Consider the following 22,347-nt stretch of genomic DNA (forward strand, 5'->3'; position numbering starts at 1 on the left):
CATTCTGGGAGAGCTGGATCTCTTTGAGCTGATGAGAGTACAAATCCTAAAAGTGATTAGATTTATTCTCATCAGAAAAGCTAATTAAAATAACTCATTTTGGGGAGCTAGAGGGGCTGTTGTGCTGCATGTGGAGCTAAAGGCCAGAGCAGTTAGTGATGAAAGATGATTTTATCCTGGTTCAGCTCCGGGGATCTCATGTCCTCTCCTCCAGGGCATGCAGCAAGCTGAGAGCCTGCAGCTGTTGCAGCAGCCTCAAGTTTCTGACTTTGGATCTAGAAGGGCACCTGCCTCAAAATTTGTACATGTGGGAGGGGACAGTGGCATAGGAGAGCTGTGAGAAATCCTTGCCAAAGAAAATGTCTGTTGGTCTTTAGGATCAGAAGCAAAACAAGGTGTATCAGACCTAAAATCTTTTCCTCTGACCCAAAAGATCTTATTTTAAGCAACTGAGTAGCTTCCAGTTGTGTTTTCTGCTGTTGTCACAGTATTAAAGATCATTTGCCCTTTAACTTTGTGCACAAAATCAGTTCTGGCTGCCTAAAAAGCGTGACTGAACTCAGCTAATTATTTGGGACAGCAAAAATTCAAAACTTGAAGTTCCTTTAGTGCCTCAAAGCAAAAAATGCTGCTCTTTGAATGTTCATGTGGATGTCAAGAAACTTTCACTGAAATGTCTCTGTGTAAAATTTTGTGGGCACTCTGAAGTTGAGGAAGTGCCTTAAATATGTGGCTGTAGGGTTTTTTCTTGTTTGTTGAAGAGGTTTGGGTTTATGTAAATTCCTCAGGAACTGGAGCTGGCTGATCAAAGGAAAGAAAAAACCTGAGCTCTGATCCCTGCCCAGGTGAATGCAAAATGTGAAACTTCATCCAAGCAGAGATTGGGAGAACTTGGATACAGGGTAGAGTTTGGCCCTGGGCTGTAGGAAATGCACTCAAATTGTATCCAAGCAGAACTTGACCCTTAACATATGGGATATAAATATTCTAATGCTACATAATTATAAAAAATAGAAAAGATTTCCTGTTTGCTTAAAAGATTGTATCTACATCTAATTAGGGGAGTGAATATTTTCTTTTCTTGTAATTCCCCTTGAGTAGCTGTGAAAATGCCATTTTTTTCTATATGATTGATTCATCACAGAAGGTTATAATTTTTCCAGTGTAGGCTCTGGGAGGGTTGCTCAAGAACTTGTCACACTGTCAGATCAAAATGTGACTAAAACCAAATTACATATCAGACTGTGTTATTTAATAGAGTGATGGCAATTGCAGGTTAAATTGTTTTAAAGTACGAAGATTGTGCTTTTGTGATGTTAAAACACATCATATGTGTTATCTTCTGCATTAGTCTGAGAGTGCTGATAGAAAAATCATAAAATGGGAAAGGAAAGTTTATAGGGCCAAGATAGAATCATTATAGGTGTTATGTGGAATGATAAGGATTAGTCACTGACTGCTTTCTGTGTTTATTGGCTTGTTGCTTTTAGAACTGCCCTTTAATTATTACCCTAATTATCACTTTATCCTCAATTTGAAGTGATTTAAGGATTCGATGCCAGCACACACCTCCTCCTCCTCAGCCAAAATTTCTCTGAGTACAGCAGAGCAGCGTGAGGCAAACCCTTCTGCTGCCAGCGAGTGAAAAATGTACCAGGAGAGCAACAACCCAGGGCTGGGGGTCCCTAAATTCAGCTGCGTCCCCTAAAACCAGGGCTGGGATTCCCAAAATTGGGGCTATGATCCCCCTAAATCTGATTGGAGGGCCCCAAACTGGGCCCAAGGTCCCCCCAAACTGGGGCTGCAGTCTCTAAAAACCAGGGCTTGGGGATCTCACGAAATCCAAGTGGGTCCTTCACAAAACCGGGGCTTGGGTACCCCTAAACCAGCAGATCCTCCAAAACTGTGGCTGGGGTCCCCCCAAATGCAGCTAGACCCCCCCAAACCAGGCTAAATTTGACAGAGTTTTCCCAAACTGGGGCTGGGGTTCCTCTATGTCTGACTAGGTGTTCCTAAACCAGGGCAGGGTCCTCCTAAATCCGACTTGGTCCCCCCAAACCGAGGCTAGGGAACCCCAAAACTAGAGCTAGGTCCCCTATATCTGAGTAGCTGTCCCCAAAGCTGAGCAGGGTCCCCCTAAACCCGACTCAGGACCCCAAAACTAGAGCTCGGTCCCCTATATCTGAGTAGCGGTCCCCCAAAACCCACTTGGTTCGCCAAAACCTATACTGGGGGACCCCAAAACTAGAGCTAGGTCGCCTCTATCTGAGTAGCGGTCCCCAAAGCTGAGCAGGGTCCCCCTAAACCCAACTTCGTCCCCCCAAACCGAGCCCTGGGGGGGCTGAGGGCCCGTGAGGGGGTCCCGGGGCCGGCAGGGCCGCGCATGCGCAGGCGGCGCTGCCCGCCAGGGGGCGTGGCCGCAGCCCCCGGCCCAGGAGGGAGGCGGCGGGAGCAAGATGGCGGCGCGAGTGCTGCTGCGGGGGAGCCTGGCGGGAGCGCCCGCCGTGCCGCGCCTGCAGCCCGGCGCCGGGCTGACCCTCAGGTGAGCCCTGAGGGGGCGAGGCGGGCGGGACGGGGCCGCCCGGGGGAAGCCGCACGCGGAGCCGGCGCCGCCCGAGCCACCCGGAGCCTCGCCGCGCAGAGCGTCCCCTTGCCAGGCTGGAAATGGCGCCCCGCTGGCGGGGCAGCGGCCGGGCCTGGGGCGGGGAGTGCGAGGAGGTGCCGGGGTGTCCCTCAAGGTCACGGGCCGCAAGGCCGGCCCCTTCCTTCCCTCCTCCCAGCCCGCCCCTGGCTGGGAGTGTGGCTGTGGCCGGGCCGGTGCCCGGGCTCGGGGGGCAGCGAGAGCCGATCCTGCACCGCCGCCTCAGCCCTGCACGGACACCCCCGCACGGCACACACGGAACCGGGCACCCACACGTGAATTGCCGGCATTTCAGTACCTGGATGCTCGCTGGCCCTCCGCGATCCCAACTCCTCCGAGCAACAGGGTGCACAGCCCGAAATCTGCGTTCCCCCGGGGCTGGGCTGCCTGGCTGCACATCCCGACATCTTCGTGCCACTCGTAGGATCCCCTTGGGACTCGCGGCTGGGGTTTCCATGTCCCCAGGGAGCTGGGATCTGCACCCCGCTACCAGGGCACACAGAGAGGCGCATCCCGCAAGTTTTGGGGTGTAAAGATTGGCATTTCTGTGTGCAGGGGTGACACACACACACACACACAGAGCGGAGGAAGCAGGCACAGGGTGATGGAAACACGGGAATTCCCAAGCTGCGATGGCTCTACACAGTTTTTCCTCCCTTTCTTTAAACAGGGAAAGCTGCTGCTTCAACCTCAGAAAAGGCAAAACTAAAAGCATCCCTGCAAGCAGCTGTTCAGGGAATGTGTTTTGAGATTTTACCTGCGTGTTTTGGAGTTATTTTAGTTTCGAATAAACTTTGTTTAGACCACAGATTAAAAACTGTCAAAGATAGACAAGTTGCTTTTCTTACTCTTCCAGGCAGATTTGGATTTGTGCAAAATCTAAGTATTGACCTGGTGTGTCCCACCCTGGTTATATTTTGTGCTAAAGCAGGAGCTAAGTGTAAAGAAGTGATTTCCCTTACATTCTTAATTTAATCTAATCAAGTTATTCAGTGTTAGCCTCTGTGTTCAGAGCCCAACCTTTGCAGCAAGAAAGCAAAGCCCACAGTTAATATTTGCAGCTTGAGAACTTGCTGCCAAAGACAGGCTGATGCTCACAGCTGTTGGAAGACCTAAATTCAGTTCCTGTTCCTCCAGAGATAATTTTGGGTACAGATTGCCCAAAAAACTGAACCAATGATCAGTCCAGGGCTTCTTGGTTCAGTGATATTTTAGGATATTGATTAAAAATCAGGCCCTTGAATCTCAGTTTGGGTGCAGTGAGCATCTGCTTTAATGAACTCAGCCTGTTATCTTAGTTCTGTGTGAGGTGTATATTTAGTTGTGATGTGTTAATCAGTGCTCATGAGGAGCTTTACAGCTGCTGGGGAGAAGATTTTCCATAAAAGTAAAATATTATTCATGACATTGTTTTGAAAATTAACCATATCTCCAGTTTTAGGTGCAGTTGAACATTCAAATCATGAGATTCTCCTAATAGCAGAGAAATTTGCTTTTTTATCCCTGTAGCTCCAGTTTACTCCTGCTGCTGCTGAAGCTCACAAAAAAGCATCAGGATTATTTCTCTTCAAAGTTTGCTGCAAACAATGATCCTTGTGGATGAGTTTTCTAAATATTACTTTGCTAACTTTGTTTGATAAAGGGGAAGGAATGGTTTAAAATGAGAATTTACAGATATGAGTATTGCAGGAGTGGGCTTGACTTCTGCCTCCTGGAGCCAGTGAGGGCTTCACTTGAGGGAGCTTTTTTAAACAAAATTGAATTTCTTGAATTTCTGAGATGAGATTCACCCCTGTGCTCAGAGAAAGCTCCACTCCAGCAGCAGCCCTATCATGGAATGCCCTTCAAATGCCTGCCCTCAGGAATATCTGCTTGGCTTCCAGCACAGCCACATGTCTGTGTGTGTGTGCCCAGAGCAAGGGAGGCACCATTTCCAATAAACACACCAAGATTTAGACATTATTTCTTCCTGCTGAAGGTCATCTCAGCTGTGCTTGTTGTTTCTCTGCTGTGAAATACTTTCCCTCTCCTCCATCCTGCTCTCATGGGCAGAACCAGGTCATTATGTTCTTTTCTGACACTGGGATTAAAAGGTGGAATTGTTGTAAAAAAATGGTTTTGTGTAACACAGGTGTGTCCAGGGGGATGTTTTCCCAAAGGAAATTGAGATTTTATTTCCCTTTTTTTTATTTTTCCTGGTAGAAAGCTTTGGGCTGGAGGTCCAGCTGTCTTCTGGATCCCCAAATCAGTAATTAAGGGTGAAAAGTTGAGATAGGAAAAGGCTGAAATTTCCAGCTTAGAAGTAAATATATGTTGTAAATATAAATACCACATTTAATATTTTAGTATTTCAGGAGAAACTTGTGACAGAATTAATTTTCTTCACTGTGGCTACTATGAGGCTGTCAAAATAAGGCAAATGGAAGGAAGAGAAAGAAGCAAAACCATTTGAGCTTCTCAGACATTGTAGAGGATCAGTGAAATGCATCAGATGCCTTGTCCTGCTCATCTGGAAAAGAGGAATAATTCCTTTCACACATCACTTTAAACAGCACAGTTATCTCTTGGTCTGTGTGCTCTGATGTAAAGGAGGTGCCACTATTCTGAAAGTGTACTTGGAGAAGCTGAATAAAGATTAGATAAGAAAAGAGAGTGAAAATTTTGTCTTTTGAGGCAAGGAAACTTGGATGTTGTGCAGAGAGCCTGGCTCTGTGTCCCTAAATGTTGCTGGAATCTGGAATTGAAATATTTCCTGGCTGGTTGTTTCCTACCACCCATCTTTTCCCCAAATTAGCCTTTCATGCTGTTTTTCCTCTTGAAAGGCATTTCCCTTCCCCTTTTGTAGAGCTGTCTTTAAGCAGCACAGGAACATATGGCAGTTCCTTTCCCTTTTACACTCTGCACTTTTCCTTCTGCACCTTTTTTGCTCTTTTTCACTCCTGACTGTTTACACCAGGCCAGACCCAGCCCTGGGCAAAGGCAGTGGGTTAAAAAGAGGAGAAATAGCAGAAGAAACAGACATTACACAGGGAATAACCATGGATAATGGGCATTGTGGGAATGGATTTGTAGAGAATTTTTAAAGTTTCACTGAATATTTTATATACATTAATTGTTACAGTGCAATGTTAATACCTTGTGTACGTCACACAGCAAATGATGAACAAAGCCATCCAAAAAGTTTTTTTCTTATCAAGAGAGAGGGGGAAATGTGGGAAATGGATTTGGAGAGAGTTCTCAGAGCCTGGCAGAAGGCTCACACAGTGAGTGCATCTGTGTGCAAACCTGGAGATAAGAAATGCTGACTTAGAAATGCCATAAAACAGAAGAGACATTGTTGAGAGAGAAATGGAACTAGAAACAAGTTTCAAAGCATGGCCTTGCAAATCAGACTGGATACTTTGGAGGAATAGAACTATAAAAGATGCACTGTAGTGGCACCCATGAGAGGTAATTTTAGATTATTGGCTTTAAGGCATTTACAGCATTGTGTGGCTAAAGCTGATAGGCCAAGCAATTTTTAATGTAATAATAATTTTATAATACTTACATGTAATTATAATTATAATGTAATTAAGCTTATAATGTGATTAAAAATATTTAGCTTCTGATTGTGGTAGTGTGAATTGTAACATATTATAGCATAATATTATAATATATTAATTATACATTTAATATAGTTAATTATAACATCATATTATAATATCTGTCTCACCCTTCACATGAGACAGAAAATTAAAAAAAGGTTTAAAACATCTCTGGGTCAAAAAAGAGCATCATCCCACAGTGGATAACTATGGGATGATAATCTCTGTGAAATGGTAATCTATAATGTCTAGTGAAATAATATAATTATGTCTAAATTATATTATATTATATTATATTATATTATATTATATTATATTATATTATATTATATTATATTATATTATATTATATTATATTATATTATATTATATTATATTATATTATATTATATTATGTTTTGTTATGCTATATCATATTATATTATATTATATTATATTACATTATATTATATTATATTATATTATATTATATTATATTATATTATATTATATTATATTATATTATATTATATTATATTATATTATATTATATTATATTATATTATATTATATTATATTACTGTGATATAATTAATACATTATTATTGATCATATTACGATAAAATATTTATCATTAATTATAATTATAATAATTTCTATAATTATATTATTATATTGTCGTATGTAGTATATTAATTTTATATGATGATAATATAATATAATATAATATAATATAATATAATATAACATAACATAACATAACATAACATAACATAACATAACATAACATAACATAACATAACATAACATAATATAATATAATATAATATAATATAATATAATATAATATAATATAATATAATATAGTGAAATTATCAATCTCAGTGTGGATGAGCCACCTTTGCCTTGCTGGTAGAGCCTGGCAGGGAGGTTTCAGCAGTGTGTGAGTGTCCCTTGTGCCAGCACAGTTTCTGGTTGTGCTGTGCTCATTGCCATGCAGTGACCTGGGTTCCCTGCCTGGTGCTCAGGGCTGTGCTTGTTCCCTGCAGGGGTCTGGGCTCCTCAGCCCGCAGTGCCCGTGAGGACAGCTGGCTGAAATCCCTCTTTGTGCGCAAGGTGGACCCCAGGAAAGATGCCCACTCCAACCTCCTGGCCAAAAGAGAGACCAGCAGCCTGTACAAACTGCAGTGTGAGTGATGGCTTTGTGCTCCTGTCCCTGTCCCTGCCTGTACAAACTGCAGTGTGAGTGATGGTTCAGTGCACTGCACCCTGTCCCTGTCCCTAGAACTCCTGTCCCTGTCCCTGCCTGTACAAACTGCAGTGAGTGATGGCTCTGTGCTCCTGTCCCTGCCTGCACAAACTGCAGTGTGAGTGATGGCTCTGTGCTCCTGTCCCTGTCCCTGCCTGCACAAACTGCAGTGTGAGTGATGGCTCTGTGCTCCTGTCCCTGTCCCTGTCCCTGTCTGTACAAACTGCAGTGTGAGTGATGGTTCAGTGCACTGCACCCTGTCCCTGTCCCTAGAACTCCTGTCCCTGTCCCTGCCTGTACAAACTGCAGTGAGTGATGGCTCTGTGCTCCTGTCCCTGCCTGCACAAACTGCAATGTGAGTGATGGCTCTGTGCTCCTGTCCCTGTCCCTGCCTGCACAAACTGCAGTGTGAGTGATGGCTCTGTGCTCCTGTCCCTGTCCCTGTCCCTGCCTGCACAAACTGCAGTGAGTGATGGCTCTGTGCTCCTGTCCCTGTCCCTGCCTGCACAAACTGCAGTGTGAGTGATGGCTCTGTGCTCCTGTCCCTGTCCCTGTCCCTGCCTGCACAAACTGCAGTGTGAGTGATGGCTCTGTGCTCCTGTCCCTGTCCCTGTCCCTGCCTGCACAAACTGCAGTGAGTGATGGCTCTGTGCTCCTGTCCCTGTCTGCACAAACTGCAGTGAGTGATGGCTCTGTGCTCACAGCACCTCTCCTCCCCCTGTCCCTGCCTGTCTCATGGCTCTCTTGTTGTTGTTGCAGTTCACAATGTCAAACCTGAATGTCTAGAGGCCTACAACAAGCTCTGGTAAGTGTGTGAGTTCTATTTTCACCTTTTTGCCATGTTGATTTGGCAGATATCATAGTTATATTTGAATTATGTAGAGGGGAGGTGACAAAAAATCTGCTTTTTTAGGATTTGGTATTAATTAGAATCTATGAAAGAGCAAAATGCCCTGCACTCAGTTCACCCCACCTCTCTCTTGGCATTGCCATTTCCTGAGCTGTAGTTGAGGGTGATTCCTGTCCTGAGAGCTCTGGTGACATTTCCTGGAGCAGCTCCCCCCTACCCTGAGTGATGTTAAAGTTCTGATCCCTGCAGGGAGGGGTGGAGTTTTGGCATTCCCACTGCAGCTGGGGTTTGTGTGCACACTGGAAGGAAAGAGAGACCAGTGTTAAATAAAACTTTACCAATGTTAAACTCAGATGTTGAAACTCAGGGGTTGATTTCCTGTCAGCTCATTTTTATCCCTCTGCACAAATCCTGCTGCTGAGCTCAAGGAGTTACAGAAACCCTTGGATGGGGTTTGTGCTTTGGGGTGATTCCCTCCAGAGGGAGCAGTACTGAGACAGCTTTCCCAAACAGCTACAGCTTTAGGAATTACTGACATTTTGCTTTAAGAATAAAACTGCAGAACTATTACTCCTTTCTGCCTCCACAATTTCCCCTCTGGAGCCCTGAAAGAGCTGTGTGTTTAAATCTGGGGCTGAGCCTGGCAGCCAGCAGTGCTTTTCTCACTGCCAATACAAACATTCTCAGCACAATGACAATAGTGACAATAATGACACCTTCCTGCAACCAACTTTGAGGTGTGAGCACAGCAGCTGGGCTGCAGGGAGGGGAGGAAATCCCAGCTCCCAGTTCATGTCCTCAGCTCATCTCTCACCTCTGTGTTAGTCTGGATAACCCAGAACTGTTCTCCCTGCTGTAGAAGCATAAAAAGCCACTAGAATAACATTCAATCAAGGTATTTTTAGCTTTTTTTTTGTTTAAAAATAGACACACACTAAAGGACAATTAGCATTCAGCCAGCTTGCTGTTTAAAAGCTGAATATAAACATGTCCAATGATGCAAGCCAGGGAATCACTTCTCTGCAGAATTTCATGAGCTGCCTGAATGTTGAGTGAGAGCAGAGATTTCTCTTTGCAAGGAAAGAGACAAACAGCAAAGAAAGAAACTGCTGACAGCAGTCAGATGAAATATCTGTGGTTGGATTGATTCTTTCTTTCCTGAGCAAATTGAAGCATTTCAGGCAAGGAGACAAACTTGAATAAAGTAATAAACAAAATAAAGCCTCTCTGAACTTCCCTCCTGCCTCTTCCTAAAGAAAGAAAGAAAAGAACAGGTTAATTCTGTATCATATCAAAATGAGGATTAGTCATCATCATCATCAGGTATTCATAAATAATGTAATGAAGACAATTACAAGATTATTTCATGAATCACTGTGATTTAAGAGCTGAAAAATTAGAGACAGGTTTTTTTAAAAGATGTTCTGTGTGCATTTTTTTCTCTAATTTTCAACAATATATGGTAGAATTATGCAATATTTTCCCATTCCTCTTCAAAGCTGCCTTTCCAGGATCTCATTCTGCTTTGCAAAAAAATGAACTATCCTTGAGAATATCCTTGGAGAGTCATTTTATCATATTATTTACACTGGCTAGTGAGAAAATGTCGAGGTACAAATTGGTAATGAGATTTGCTCAAGGTTGTCTGGAAAGTCAGTGGCAGAATCCAGAGGAAAACTCATCCCTAATGACTCCCACCCCAGCCCAGCCTACTTTTTATTCCTTGATACTGTGCAGAGACTCTGCCTGTGAGCCAAACTGAGGAAGAAGGGTAATTATGGAGGGAAAAATAGAAAAAAGGCAGAGTTCAACCAGACTAATTGACTTATTCATCAAGGCACAGTGCAGGGAAAGCTGTCTTGACTGAGTCAGCAATCAGCAAAACTTAATTTCCTCATGCTAATATGGGCCACTGCTAAAGTTTGAAAGAGTGTTAGAAATCCTGGGAAAAATCAGACAGGAATTTTGAGTTGGAGGTATTTTTAAGATTGTCCCACTGTTCATTAGAGGGTGAGTTGCCTCAAAGTAGGAGCACTTTCTGAAATCAAAAATCAATACTGTGAGCTACAGCCACTATTTCATTTATCAGATTATTTTTATTCATTCAGCTCAGCAGCTGTAACTGGTTTAGAAGAGTGTGCTTTCATATTTCTGAGTTCTTCTGCCTTGAGGGAGGCTTTTCCTCAAGCAAAGAAAAGCTTTTCCTCAAACAAATCACCCATGGAGGCTGAGTTGTCACTGAGATATCCTGATACTTGTTTTCCTGATGTGTTGGATAACCTTTTAGATAGACTTAATTGTTTAGATACACTTCATTTACTGCATCCAAAGATGCAGTAAATGTTATATATTATAAAAATGTTGTAGATCTTTGTTATAAATTTCTCAAAAATGGTAACACTCACCTTAATTCTCCATGGGGGTGCAGCCACCTTCCCCCTGCATAACAGAATTTGCCATTTCAGCTTTCTCCTCTGCAAAATAAACCTTATGTGAATGTTCCTAGCATGATGCTGTGTTATACATTGATCAAGTGTGGCCTCCCTGAAGGCAATGCAACCCAGTGTCTGTGTGTTCCTTGTTTTCAAGTCAAGAGGTGCTGCCAAAGATTCATGAAGAAAAACACTACCCTTGTGCTCTGGTGGGGACTTGGAACACGTGGTACGGAGAGCAGGATCAGGCTGGTAGGAGATAGAAGTACAATGTACACCCATGTGCTTGGCAGGTTTTCTTCTTTTGAAATCATCTCCCCTGTGTGCACTGAGGGGGGTTTGTGCATCACTCCTCAGCTGTCTTAAATAAATGTGCACTGCTTGCTTTTTGTGCTGGTTGGACAGCAGAGCATTCATCCCTTCAAAATCCCTTCAGTTTTGTCTCGTTGTTGGTGTGTTTTCGTGTTTTCCAGGTGGTGATGGTTGGTAAAATGAAGATGTTTTGGGGATATATTTGTAAAATACACTGAATATTTATGGGTGACTCTTGCAAAGGCAGAGTTTGTCCCTCCTTGGGCACTGTAAAAGCTTTGCTCAGCCTTTCAGGCTGTATGATAATAATGAATTTCAAATCATTCCAACCCATCTGCATTGTAAACTTCACATTAAACTTTACTGGGGGAAAATAAAAATCTTTCTGTTCATGTTCATACAAGGATACTGCCTAACTATGAAAACAAACTGGAGCTAGACATGGCTGAAGAGCTGCTACAGAGGTAACTCCAAAGAGCCCAGTGCAGAGAGAAAACCTGAAAAATGCCCTGGGAATTGGAAGGAATGAGAAGCCACAGATCCAAACCCACAGAGGTTCTGTGAGAGGCTCAGTGCTGGGGCTTCCTAATTAAAAAATCAACTCCTGCACACAGCAATTCTCCCTGCAGTGCCAGCATATTGCAGTATTGACACTGAACAAATGCAGGGAATTAACAGCAGATGAACCAAACAATGTCTGAGAGCAACCCTGGAAGTTGAAGGGGAGTTGGGGAATGAGGACAATTGAAATGGGAATTCCTCAGGCAAGTCCCAGTGGCTGCTTTTGGAACAGATGAACACAGCCTGGGTCTGTCACTGCATCCCCAGCCTGCCTTGGAAATGTTCTTGCAGCACTGGAATAAAGCAGATTGTGGGGTTGGACTTGTTAGCATATTGAGAAAATATCAACATAATGAGATAATTAACAATAATAATGAATTATTAGTGATCAGTGCTGGGTTAATATCAGGTGGAGCCATCAAATCTGCCCTGGGGGTGAGGCAGCAGGAGCAGGAGGAGAAATCTGCTCTCCATCAGCCTGTGGAAAACTCACTGAGCTGCTGCAGAGGGCAGGAAATAAGTTTTATTTTTCTGTGAGGTGAAATTATTGCCTTTCTATACTAAATGCTTGTAAATACATCTTTCTGTGATTTATTAAAGGGCTTTATTCTGATTTATTAAAGAGGGAATGCTTTGAAAAATATTTAGATACAACCATAGATACTGGGATTATTTTTATAGGGGAAATCCCAGCAAATATTCAGTTTTCTTCTGCTTTTATTCATGTTGAGCTCAGAAATAACATTTGCATCATTTTTCATGTCCTACAGAAAGTGTCTTGCTTGTGTGCTGGAGTAGTTTACTGAACTGAAAATCTGCCCCTCTGCTGCTCTTAGATGAAATTGGTACAAAGCAATTTTTGGAACTAAGTCATCCTCTTCAGCTGAATCTTAATTTCAATAACAGTCATGACAAGCCATCACATCTTACTAGCATGGCAACAAAAAGTCCTTTCAGAAATTCCTCTGTTACCCTCAGAGTGAATTGTAAAATTTTCCAAGAGAATCCCTTTCAAAAAGGAGATGATTCCATTATCCCTAAAATAATCCAATGTGATTTTCATTAATGAAAATCTATTTTGAAACCTGCTGCTTGGTTTCTATTTTTGTGTAATTTTATAGTGTGAAGAACATTCTATAGTGTGATTTTTCCATGAGATTTACCACTGGTCTGGGACATGCCTGAAAAAAGTGAAATTTTCTCTGTTTCAGTTCATTTGTGGAGATATGAGGGAGGTTACCCAGCTCTCAATGAGGTCATGAGCAAACTTCGTCAAAATAAGGTAAAAAATACTGATTTTGTTACTCAGAAAAGAACAAAGAACAGGCAGAGCAAATTAAAAAATGCAGATTTAGATACCAAAGTGTCTCCTCCCTTCCTGTACAAGCCCAGAAAGCTCTTGGAGAAAGGATTTATTGTCACATTAATGTTTCATTCCTGATTATTTCCCCTATAAATCCTTGGAATTCTCAGATTTACCAGAGAGAATTCAGATTCCTTTCAGGATTTCACTGTCCCACAACCCTGACAGCATTAAAAAAAAAAAAAAAACAAACAAAAAAAACATTTTAAGGCAGATGTGGTGTCCTGCTGTTTGTTGTTGCAGAATTTGCCCCATTTTGCCCCATTATTTTTTTTAGGAATTCACAGAATTCCGGAAGGAGAGGGGTAACATGCTCCTGTCCCGTAAGAACCAGCTCCTGCTGGAGTTCAGCTTCTGGAATGAGCCTGTTCCCAGAGATGGCCCTAATATTTATGAACTGAGGTCCTACCAACTCAGAGTAAGTCCAGAATTGATTTCTTTCTGATTTTTTTTCAGTTTTTGTGCTGTCCTAAAACCTTTGGGAGGTTTTTATGGCAAGCAGAGCTTATCTGGAAAATCTGATTTTTATCTGGGGTGGTTTCTGAGTCAGGGCTGCTCTCAGTGTGGGGTCTGAGGTGAAGGCAGGCTCCAACAAGATCCTGATCTGAAACCCTGTGCTTGCTTTGAGGGATGCTTCAGAGATGACTAAGAAGTGGTAAACGGAGCAATTAAAGATTATTTAAATATTCTTATCACTCCCAGGAAGGGATTGTGTCAATGCAGGGTGGTTTCCATACAGAAATGGTGTGAAAATTGTATAATATTTTGTTTTAAATTCTAGTTTTAACAGTGGGTTTTGTTTCTGCAGCCTGGAACAATGATTGAATGGGGCAATTACTGGTAAGTGTTAATTAATTAAGGTAAGTGTTGCCTTCAGCCCTGGGATGCTCCTGGTTGGAAAAAGCAGGACAGGAGGTGCCAGGGTGGCACCAAAGCCATCAAACCCCAGTCCAGGGCCCTGCTCAGACAGTCCTGTGACCCTCTGAGGGAAAAAAAAGCAAATTTGTGCACAAACAACCCTCTGTGGTTTGGCTTTGCTTCCCAAAACCCTTTTAGTTTGCTACAAAAACCTGGAATTTCAGCAGAAAGCTGCTTGGGAAGAATGGCACTCGTGGGAAGCTTGGTTCATCTTTCCCAAAGCACTTCCAGCTGAAATCTTGGCTCTTTAAGCTTTCAAAGTCAGGTTACTTCTGAAAATCTGCTGAGCAGCACATTTGTATTTTGATATATGGGTTAGAAGTATTTGAGACAGTTTTCTATTGATTTCGTGCTTGTGGGTTTGTCTTATTTATAACCAGTGTAAGCTTATTTCAATTTACACTCACATTTTTAACCAGTGTAAGCTTATTTCAATTTACATTCTCTGTTCTAGTGGTTGATAGTTAAACAATTTGAAATATTTTCAATTATTTGGACAAAAGTGAGGACTTAGATCTTCAGACCTGTCATTAATATAATTTTTTCAATTACAGTAATTTGAACAAATTTAATTTAGAATTTTTTAATAAAATAGGCACATCTCTACTGTTAGAAAATCTGTTTTATAACATAAAACAAGAGGAATATTTATCTTAATTTATGCAAAGATCTGCATGAATAAAAGGTTGTATTCCACTACCACAAAATCTGTGGAAAATTAATGTGGCAAAGCTGACATGACTAAAACTTTGAGATTTAGTAATAAAACCTTCTATAAAAGTTAACTGGTTAACTATAAAGGTTAACTGCTGGGTTTAACTGTCCCAGCAATTCTCTTTATCCTCAATTTGGTTGAAAAAATGATTAAGACAAAATTTAGTGAAATGTGGCCTTCAATTTTAATGCATCCTAAAAAGACACAGAGGTAAATCTTGATTATTTGGTGCTGACAGTGAGCATGCTGCAGTGCACAGCAGATGTAGTTTAACATTCCAGTTTCTCTTCAAGTCTGTTTTTTTCCTATTTTCCAATGGTTTTCCCCCATTTTCCAATGGTTTTCCCCAGTTTTACCTGATGTTCTAAAAATTATCTTTATCCTGACTTTGGTTGAAAGATGATTAATACAAAAATTTAGTGAAAATGTAGCCTCCAATTTTAATTTTACTTAGTGCTGAAAACGAGCATGCTGCAGCTTTTCTCTCACTTTTAATTGCTGAAATGCACAGCAAATGCAATTTAACATTGCAGCTTCCCTTCCAGTCTGCTTTTTCCCCATTTTCCAATGGTTTTTCCCCAATTTCCTGATGTCCCAACAATTATCTTTATCCTAACTTTGGTTGAAAAAATGATTAATACAAAATTTAGTGAAATGTGGCCTCCAATTTTAATGCATCCCAACAAGACACAGAGGTAAATCTTAATTACTTGGGGCTGAAAACGAGCATGCTGCAGTGCACAGCAAATGCAGTTTACCATTCCAGCTTCTCTTCAAGTCTGTTTTTTTCCTATTTTCCAATGTTTTTTCCCCATTTTCCACTGTTTTTTCCCCATTTTCCCTGATATCCCAACAATTATCTTTATCCTGACTTTGATTGAACAATGATGAATACAAAATTTAGTGAAAATGTAGCCTCCAATTTTAATTTTACTTACTGCTGAAAACGAGCATGCTGCAGCTTTTCTCTCACTTTTAATTGCTGAAATGCACAGCAAAATCAGTTTAACATTCCAGCTTCCCATCCAGTCTGTTTTTTTCCCATTTTTCCGTGTTTTTTTCCCCATTTTCCCTGATTTTTCCCCATTTTCTCTTTGCTCCCCTGCAGGGCCCGAGCCATTCGGTTCAGACAGGACAACAATGAAGCAGTTGGGGGATTTTTCTCCCAGATTGGACAGCTCTACATGGTCCATCACCTCTGGGGTAAATTCCTCTTTCTGCTTTCTTCTCCCACTCAGCCAACCCAATCACTTTGCCCAGGAGTTTAATTTTATAAAATTTTTACAAATAGTTTTACAAAAGGCAAAGGAAATGTCTTAAAAGTTGGGGTTTAATTTTTTTTTTAATTTCCCATTTTTTTAATTTTTTAATTTGCTGATTTTTAAAATATGTTTTGTGTAGATAAATTTATTCTTCACCAAACAAGAAATGAATATTTCCTGTTTATTCTGTTTTTCCCCCAGTTTCTGCTGTCCCTTTCTCATTAGGAGCTCAGTGTTTGCTCTCAGTCCCACAGCCATGACCCTGCTGTCCCAGCTCATGCTGAAATTAGTTTTTTTACAGTTTCATTTCAAACCTCACATTCACCACACCTGCAGAAAGGAAAATCAGGCATTTATTTCCATTCCTGCATGGAGCTGTTTTGCCTCTCTCTGTACATTCATATTCATAAACACCTTAGGATTGGTTCAACTTGAAAAACAATTATTTGTTAGAAATAATTCAGTTTTTTTTTCTTATCCCAACAATCCAGAATTTTAGATTTCAGCAATCTGGCAGCCCTCATGTAGAGCTGTGCCCCTGCTTTATCTTACCTGTGCCCTGGTATTTTCTGTCTTCCCCAGCTCCTCCTTTTTGAGCTTTTCCTTCTGCCAGAGAAGTCCTGATTTTTTTTTTTTTCCTTCCTGCTTTTCCCAATTCCTCCTTGGAATTCTTTTAAGGAATCTCTTCCTGTTCAGGAGGGAAAGGAATCACTTTTTGCTTGTTTTCCCAGCTTACAAAGACCTGCAAACCAGGGAAGATATAAGGAATGCAGCGTGGCATAAACCTGGCTGGGATGAACTGGTTTATTACACAGGTAACCCATTAACTTCTCTGGAATGCTGGGGGCAGACTTTGGGCTTTGTGCCACCCTCTCTGCTCCTCAGCACATCCCACTGGCAGGAAAAGTTTTGTATCTCAGGGGGAAATTTGTTTCTGTGTCAGTTTTTAGTCTGTAAAGGAGCAGAGGGACATTGCACTGAGCTGTAAAAGTGAATTTTGCAGCTGGTTGTACATGGAAAAGTTGCCCAAGTGCTAAAAAATTGCTGCATTAATACTGAATTTTTATAGCAGCATTTTTGTGGAATGTGAGAGAACAGATTTATGTAAATGCTTGTCCAAAGATTTAAGGAGCCAGGAGTGAAATTTACCTTGATATTAAATGATTACTTCTGATATTTAATGAAATACAGGAGCCTTGTTAAATGCATTGCTGGGAAAAGGGAATTTAGACTTTGGAACAAAGAGCCAGGAGATCTTTGAGATCAAAGAAAGCTGTCACAGCAGAACTCCCAGAATGTGCCAAGCATGTCAGATTTGGGCTCCACAGGGCACATTTCAAAGGAAGTTACACCACAAAAATGTAGGATCACTTCCATTTTGGTGGAAAAAATGGAAATATTTGTCTTCAAACGAGCAGAGAGATGATATTAAAATCATTTTTTCCCACAACCACTGTGCTAGAGGGATGATTACTGAATGTGCTGAACTCTGTCAATGAAATTCAAACCTCTCTCCATTTTTTTCAGTGCCCCTTATTCAGGAGATGGAGTCCAGAATCATGATACCCTTGAAGATTTCTCCACTTCAGTAAAGTCACTGATTTTCTTGTGCCTACATAGATGAAGTGACAAGTATTTGTCTTAATTTATGGTATACACTGTATATCATAGTCTGAAATATAAAAGTACTGTATTGAGCTTATAAAAGAGACCTCTTTTCTTCAGAACCCACCACCTTCTGCTCTTAGGGGAAAAAAAACAAAACCAACAACAAGACTGTGATTAAAAGGTTGGTGAATTGAAAACAAGTGCAGATCTGTGGGCCAGGTCCCCAGGGAACGTGTGACCTCCAGGAATTGAAATCTCCTGCTCCACAGGCAGTGCCCAGAGCTCAGGAGCAGCATTGCTGTGAGCATTTAATGACTGCAGCTCTCCACAACAAACCTGGCAGTGAAATGAGAGGCTCTGGAGAAATGAGAATTTCATTTCAAGTTGTGAAAGCAGCAGCTCTGGGGTTGCTGTGAAATCACCCCTGGCTGGTGGAGCAGGCCTGAAAGGAGCAAATCTCCATTTGCAAGCAGGCTGGCAGTCATTAATGTGGGACAGTGCTGTGTGTGGCAGGGGATGGGCTGGGGACAGAAGGGGCATTGCAGGGACTCTGAGCACACATCTGTGTGCAGCCTCCCCCTGGAATGGATCCCAGGCAGGGTGAGCCACACTTCCCCCACAGACACTGCCTGAACACCCTGCAGGGAATCAACCCACCCCAAAGCATTGCCCTCCCCAAACAGCTCCAAACTCTGGGAAAAGGGGTTGAATTTAATAAGCAGAGCTGGTTCAGCCTCACAGGGGGGCTGGGTTGGTGTGTGAAGCTGGGCTTGGCATTTCTGTGTCCCATGGTGTCCAGTTCTGTTTTGGTTTCACTTTTAGGCTAGAATGTATCCACACTTTTTGGTGTCTGCAACGATGTGAACATCCTGTAAGTGACAATAATATTCTCTCTCTCTCTCTCAAGTGGCTCCAAGAATCAGTGTAACATACTGAATGTACAAATCAGTTCTGAATGTCCAGTTTGTACATTTCAAGAAGTTTTCAGGAAGACCATATCAGTCAATAAAAACCTTTTAATTTTCACTTTTTGCTGGAATCTCCTGTGTATTGCACCACTTGTGTTTTCTCTCATCTTGCAGTGTTTAGTATGGAAAATTGAGAATATTTCAGCTTCATTAACCAATATCACTTCTCTGGATTGGGGACAGCATTTCCCATTTTCTGCTCTCCTTCTCCAAAGTGAATTTACAATTTCTCCATCACATCCCATTCTGCTGAGTGTTCTGTGAAGATAAATACAAACCACTTTTCCTTTTGATTTTTCTCCACAAATGATTCTTCATTTTTCAGGTGTGGTTTCTTTCCTACTTGCACTGGTGCCTCCCCTTGAGTTTCCCCTTGAACAAAGTCAATATTTGATCTGGTTCTTGCCTGGTTTTATATTTTCCTCCTGTTGCCAAGTGATGATGGGGTTTTATGGAAGCACATTCTGTGCTGGATCAGCTTGAAGTTGCTCAGTGGGCCAAGGAAATCATTTGAGCTGATCCTCCTTGTAAGTCAGCCCTGAGCACTGATATCCCCTGGGGATACCATTTTATCTGATTTTTGGGGCTACTCTGCAGCTGCAGAAGGAAAAAGGAGATGCCAATATCACCTTCCAGTCCTTTTATCTCTCCCAGATTTCTTTTCCCTGGAGAATTGTCCTTGTAACTCCCACCCAGAAAACTCAGCCAGAAACAAGCAGCAAAAAAGTTTTGGAGCCACAGGATTTTGTGTGTTCTGATGCACTCCATGTTTTATACCTTCACCAGGAATTCAGTGCTGCCTGGCACAGCTCTTGTTGTCCAAAGACCACAAAGTTTTGCCTGGATAAGGAACCAGAGGAGTAACTGGGTGTCCTGTGGGGTGAAATCAGAGACTGCAGGTCCCTCACCCACTGCCAGGATCTGAATTCCCCCTGGAATTCTGAATTCCCCAGCCCTGGTGTGTTATGGATGAGCCTCCCCTCATTCTGAGCTTCCTGCTCTGCTGTGGCTGCCCTCAGGGACAGAAAAAACAGATAAAACTGATAAAACTCCTTGTTTTACCTGCAGCTAAAGCAGTTCCTGCTGTTTTCCTTGCAGACAACAGTGTTAGCTCCAATGGAAATGGGCAATGCCAATCTTTCCTTGGCTTCTCTTTGCCTGAGCTGGGTTTGCCCTGGTTCTGTGAACTCTGTTGGGATTTTCCCTCTTGGTTCCATGGCTGAGTTCAAGTTTTGGAGCTGTTCTTTCAGATGAGTGATAACCTTTTCCTTTCCTCCCTGATTCAGCTGTTGGTTGTGTTTCATCAAATCCTGCATATTCTCCTAGGAAACAATGGAAGGACAAGTTGGAAATACAGATATTTTCTGGTAAATGAAGGAAAATCTCTCTCTGCTGTCTTGATTCAGCTGATCAGCAATCCCTCAGCATTTCTCACAGAACAATCCCTCAGCATCTCTTACAGCACAGCTGCTGCAGTTCAGAGCTGAAATCACTTCCCAAAGGTTGAAAAGTGGGGACAGTGCTTGGAAAAGCTTCTGGCAAATCTCAACTCTTATTCCACTGCAATGACACAATTAAAACTCAGGTTTAATTGTCCTGGAGAAGGCTGCAGACTGTCCCTCGTGCAAATACATAATTTAAAGCAATTCTGCCTCATTGAATAATCACATTAAAAGCTTTTTTATAAAGGTGGATGGTCAGAAGACCCACCTGGAGCCCAGCTCCTGCCTGTGTGCCCTGTGCTGCTCCCCAGACTTTGCCCCTCTGTGCTGGGATGTGTCCAGGCAAATCTGTGACACTGAAACTTTGCCTCCCCCTGCTCTATTCCCTGCTGGGAATTTTCCACTATTTCACAGACAAAACAGCTGAGCCTCTCCTGAGCTCAGCAATGCTCCTGCTGCCTCCTGGGCTAGAGGTCAGCCTCCAGTGAAAGGGGAGGGGGGCAGTTTGGTGTTTTTTCCAAGGCAGTGTGACCTAAAGAGCTGTTGTGAAATCCCTGGCACTGCCCCACGTTTCCATAGAGCCCCGAGTGGCAGCAGCTCCTGCTGTGAATGTTAAACTTCATTTCCAGGGCTCTGTCTGAGCCCTGAGCCATGCCCCAGTGCCCTCCAGCTGATCAGCTCCATGGCAGACTTATTTCCTTTTTATTTCCTTATTTATTTTCCTTTTTATTTCCTTATTTATTTGCTGGTTTTAATTCCATAAAAAAAAACCAGCAAATAAACTCCTTCACTTCCTAACTGTGGGACTGCACAGGGGAAAAGTGGGAGCAGAAACTCCTCAGATGTGCCCTGCTGGTGCAGCCCTGCCTGAACAGAGGCAGGATTGTCCAGGAGCTGCCCTGGGAGCTGGCTGGGATTTCCCTCAGGAAGGATTTCCATCTCCAACACTCCCAGAAGTTGTGGGCAGCACTGCCAGCATTGTCTGCTTGGCTTTTGTGGGGTTTGCTGAAGCCTCTGCAGATTCTTTGGGCTCTTACATGACTGCCTTGCTCCAAAACCATCCCAGGTCTGGTTCTGGATTTGTTTTCTTTTAACCCTTCTACTTCTCTGCTGTTTAAATGCTCAAGCCAAAAAGATTTTTCAGCATCTCTGAGAGCTGCAGCCCTCACCCTGGGCTGTGGTGACTCCTCTGTCCCCATCTCCTCACAGAATGAACAGAACCCGTGTCTGCTTTAATTGCTGCTGCTGCTTTAATGACTGGACAGCAGCTGTCTCATGGTTTAATCATCATAACTTAAAGAAATTCAGTGCTAATTGTGAAAAGTAGTGATTATTATAAAACTCTGAAATTTTGGAGGGTAGGGACATCACTTGTTTCTGTTTCTGAAATTTGTGGTGGGGTGAAAGAGAATTGCCACACTTCAGTTTCTGGAAAAATGCTGGGGCTCTTTGTAAGGACTTAGAAGATAAAAACCTCAGCAGATATTAAATGTTTTTTACATTAAATCCTATCATATTTACCCATCTTTCTCCTGTGTGTGGTGGGGATGGAAGGAAGGGGCAGGTGTGATGGATTTTAACATTGCTAAAGCTTTTCCCATCCTCACAGGTGAGATTCTTACAAGTCAGGGAAATGAAAATCCCACAATGTGAAAAACACTCAGGAGAGTTGTCAGCATTTACCAGGTGTGTTCTCCTGGATCAGACACTGAAGAAACTCCTGAAAAAACCAGGATCCATCAGCTGGAGCTCAGAGGAGTTCTTAGAACAGGTCAGGCTTAACTCTGGCAGAGTTTAGGGGTGGTCAATCCACACTGGAGGCAGAGGAAGGGAATGAAGTCTCCCAGAATTTCCTTTAAATGTTGATTAATTCGTTCCCATCCCATTACAGCTGCTGGGGGTGGGTTGGAAATGAATAAAACATTCCACAAGCACTGAGACCACTTCCCAAAATCAGCACTTTGGAGTTTGATTGGAACATTTTGATGGAGAATGGGAACCACTCAGTCCCTCACCTGAAAATATTTCTTGGCCAGGGGTGAACATTGCATCTCAGATTTCCCTGCAGCTCCTGCCCCAGACAGGTTGAGTAACTGATGTTGAGTAACAGATGACACCACAGGTTCTATGTGGCCATAATTTTAATGAAATCAGAGATATTTAGGGATGTTTTCCACCTTTTCACTGCTCACCTGCAGCTGGGATTCTGTGCAGTGAAAGGCACTTGCAAACTTCAGCCTGAATTACATTATTAATATCATAATCATTATTATTGTTATTATTGATTAGGCAAAGTTCTTGTTTGTGGCAGTAAAAGTTCCTGCAGCCTGAAATAATAATAATAATAATAATAATAATAATAATAATAATAATAATAATAATAATAATAATAATAATAATAATAATAATAATAATAATAATAATAATAATAATAATATAATAATAATAAACAACTGTTAT

At 42.1% G+C, this 22,347-nt stretch overlaps 1 protein-coding gene and 1 long non-coding RNA gene across 3 annotated transcripts; one reads left to right on the forward strand and one right to left on the reverse strand.

Annotated features, from left to right (window-relative positions):
• Positions 1-2,431: 2,431 nt before the first annotated feature.
• On the forward strand, positions 2,432-18,503 carry NIPSNAP2 (nipsnap homolog 2). The gene is made up of 10 exons (XM_063173827.1): positions 2,432-2,542; positions 7,257-7,396; positions 8,216-8,261; positions 10,896-10,990; positions 12,823-12,893; positions 13,252-13,392; positions 13,783-13,814; positions 15,716-15,810; positions 16,601-16,684; positions 17,397-18,503. Exons 1-10 carry the CDS (start codon positions 2,457-2,459, stop codon positions 17,459-17,461), a joined length of 855 nt encoding a protein of 284 aa, XP_063029897.1. The 5' UTR covers positions 2,432-2,456; the 3' UTR covers positions 17,462-18,503.
• Positions 4,953-16,698, reverse strand: LOC134427757 (uncharacterized). Of its 2 annotated transcripts, none has more exons than XR_010030228.1 (4): positions 16,422-16,698; positions 10,712-10,780; positions 8,430-9,556; positions 4,953-5,150 (listed from the first exon to the last, which is right to left on the reverse strand). It is a non-coding gene; the product is annotated as an uncharacterized LOC134427757 (long non-coding RNA). The 2 variants fall into 2 exon arrangements; XR_010030227.1 differs by having other exon boundaries at positions 4,953-5,926.
• Positions 18,504-22,347: the final 3,844 nt, after the last annotated feature.

Source organism: Melospiza melodia, chromosome 21 (genome assembly GCF_035770615.1).
Source record: "Melospiza melodia melodia isolate bMelMel2 chromosome 21, bMelMel2.pri, whole genome shotgun sequence".
In the NCBI taxonomy this organism is placed as follows: Eukaryota; Metazoa; Chordata; class Aves; order Passeriformes; family Passerellidae; genus Melospiza; species Melospiza melodia.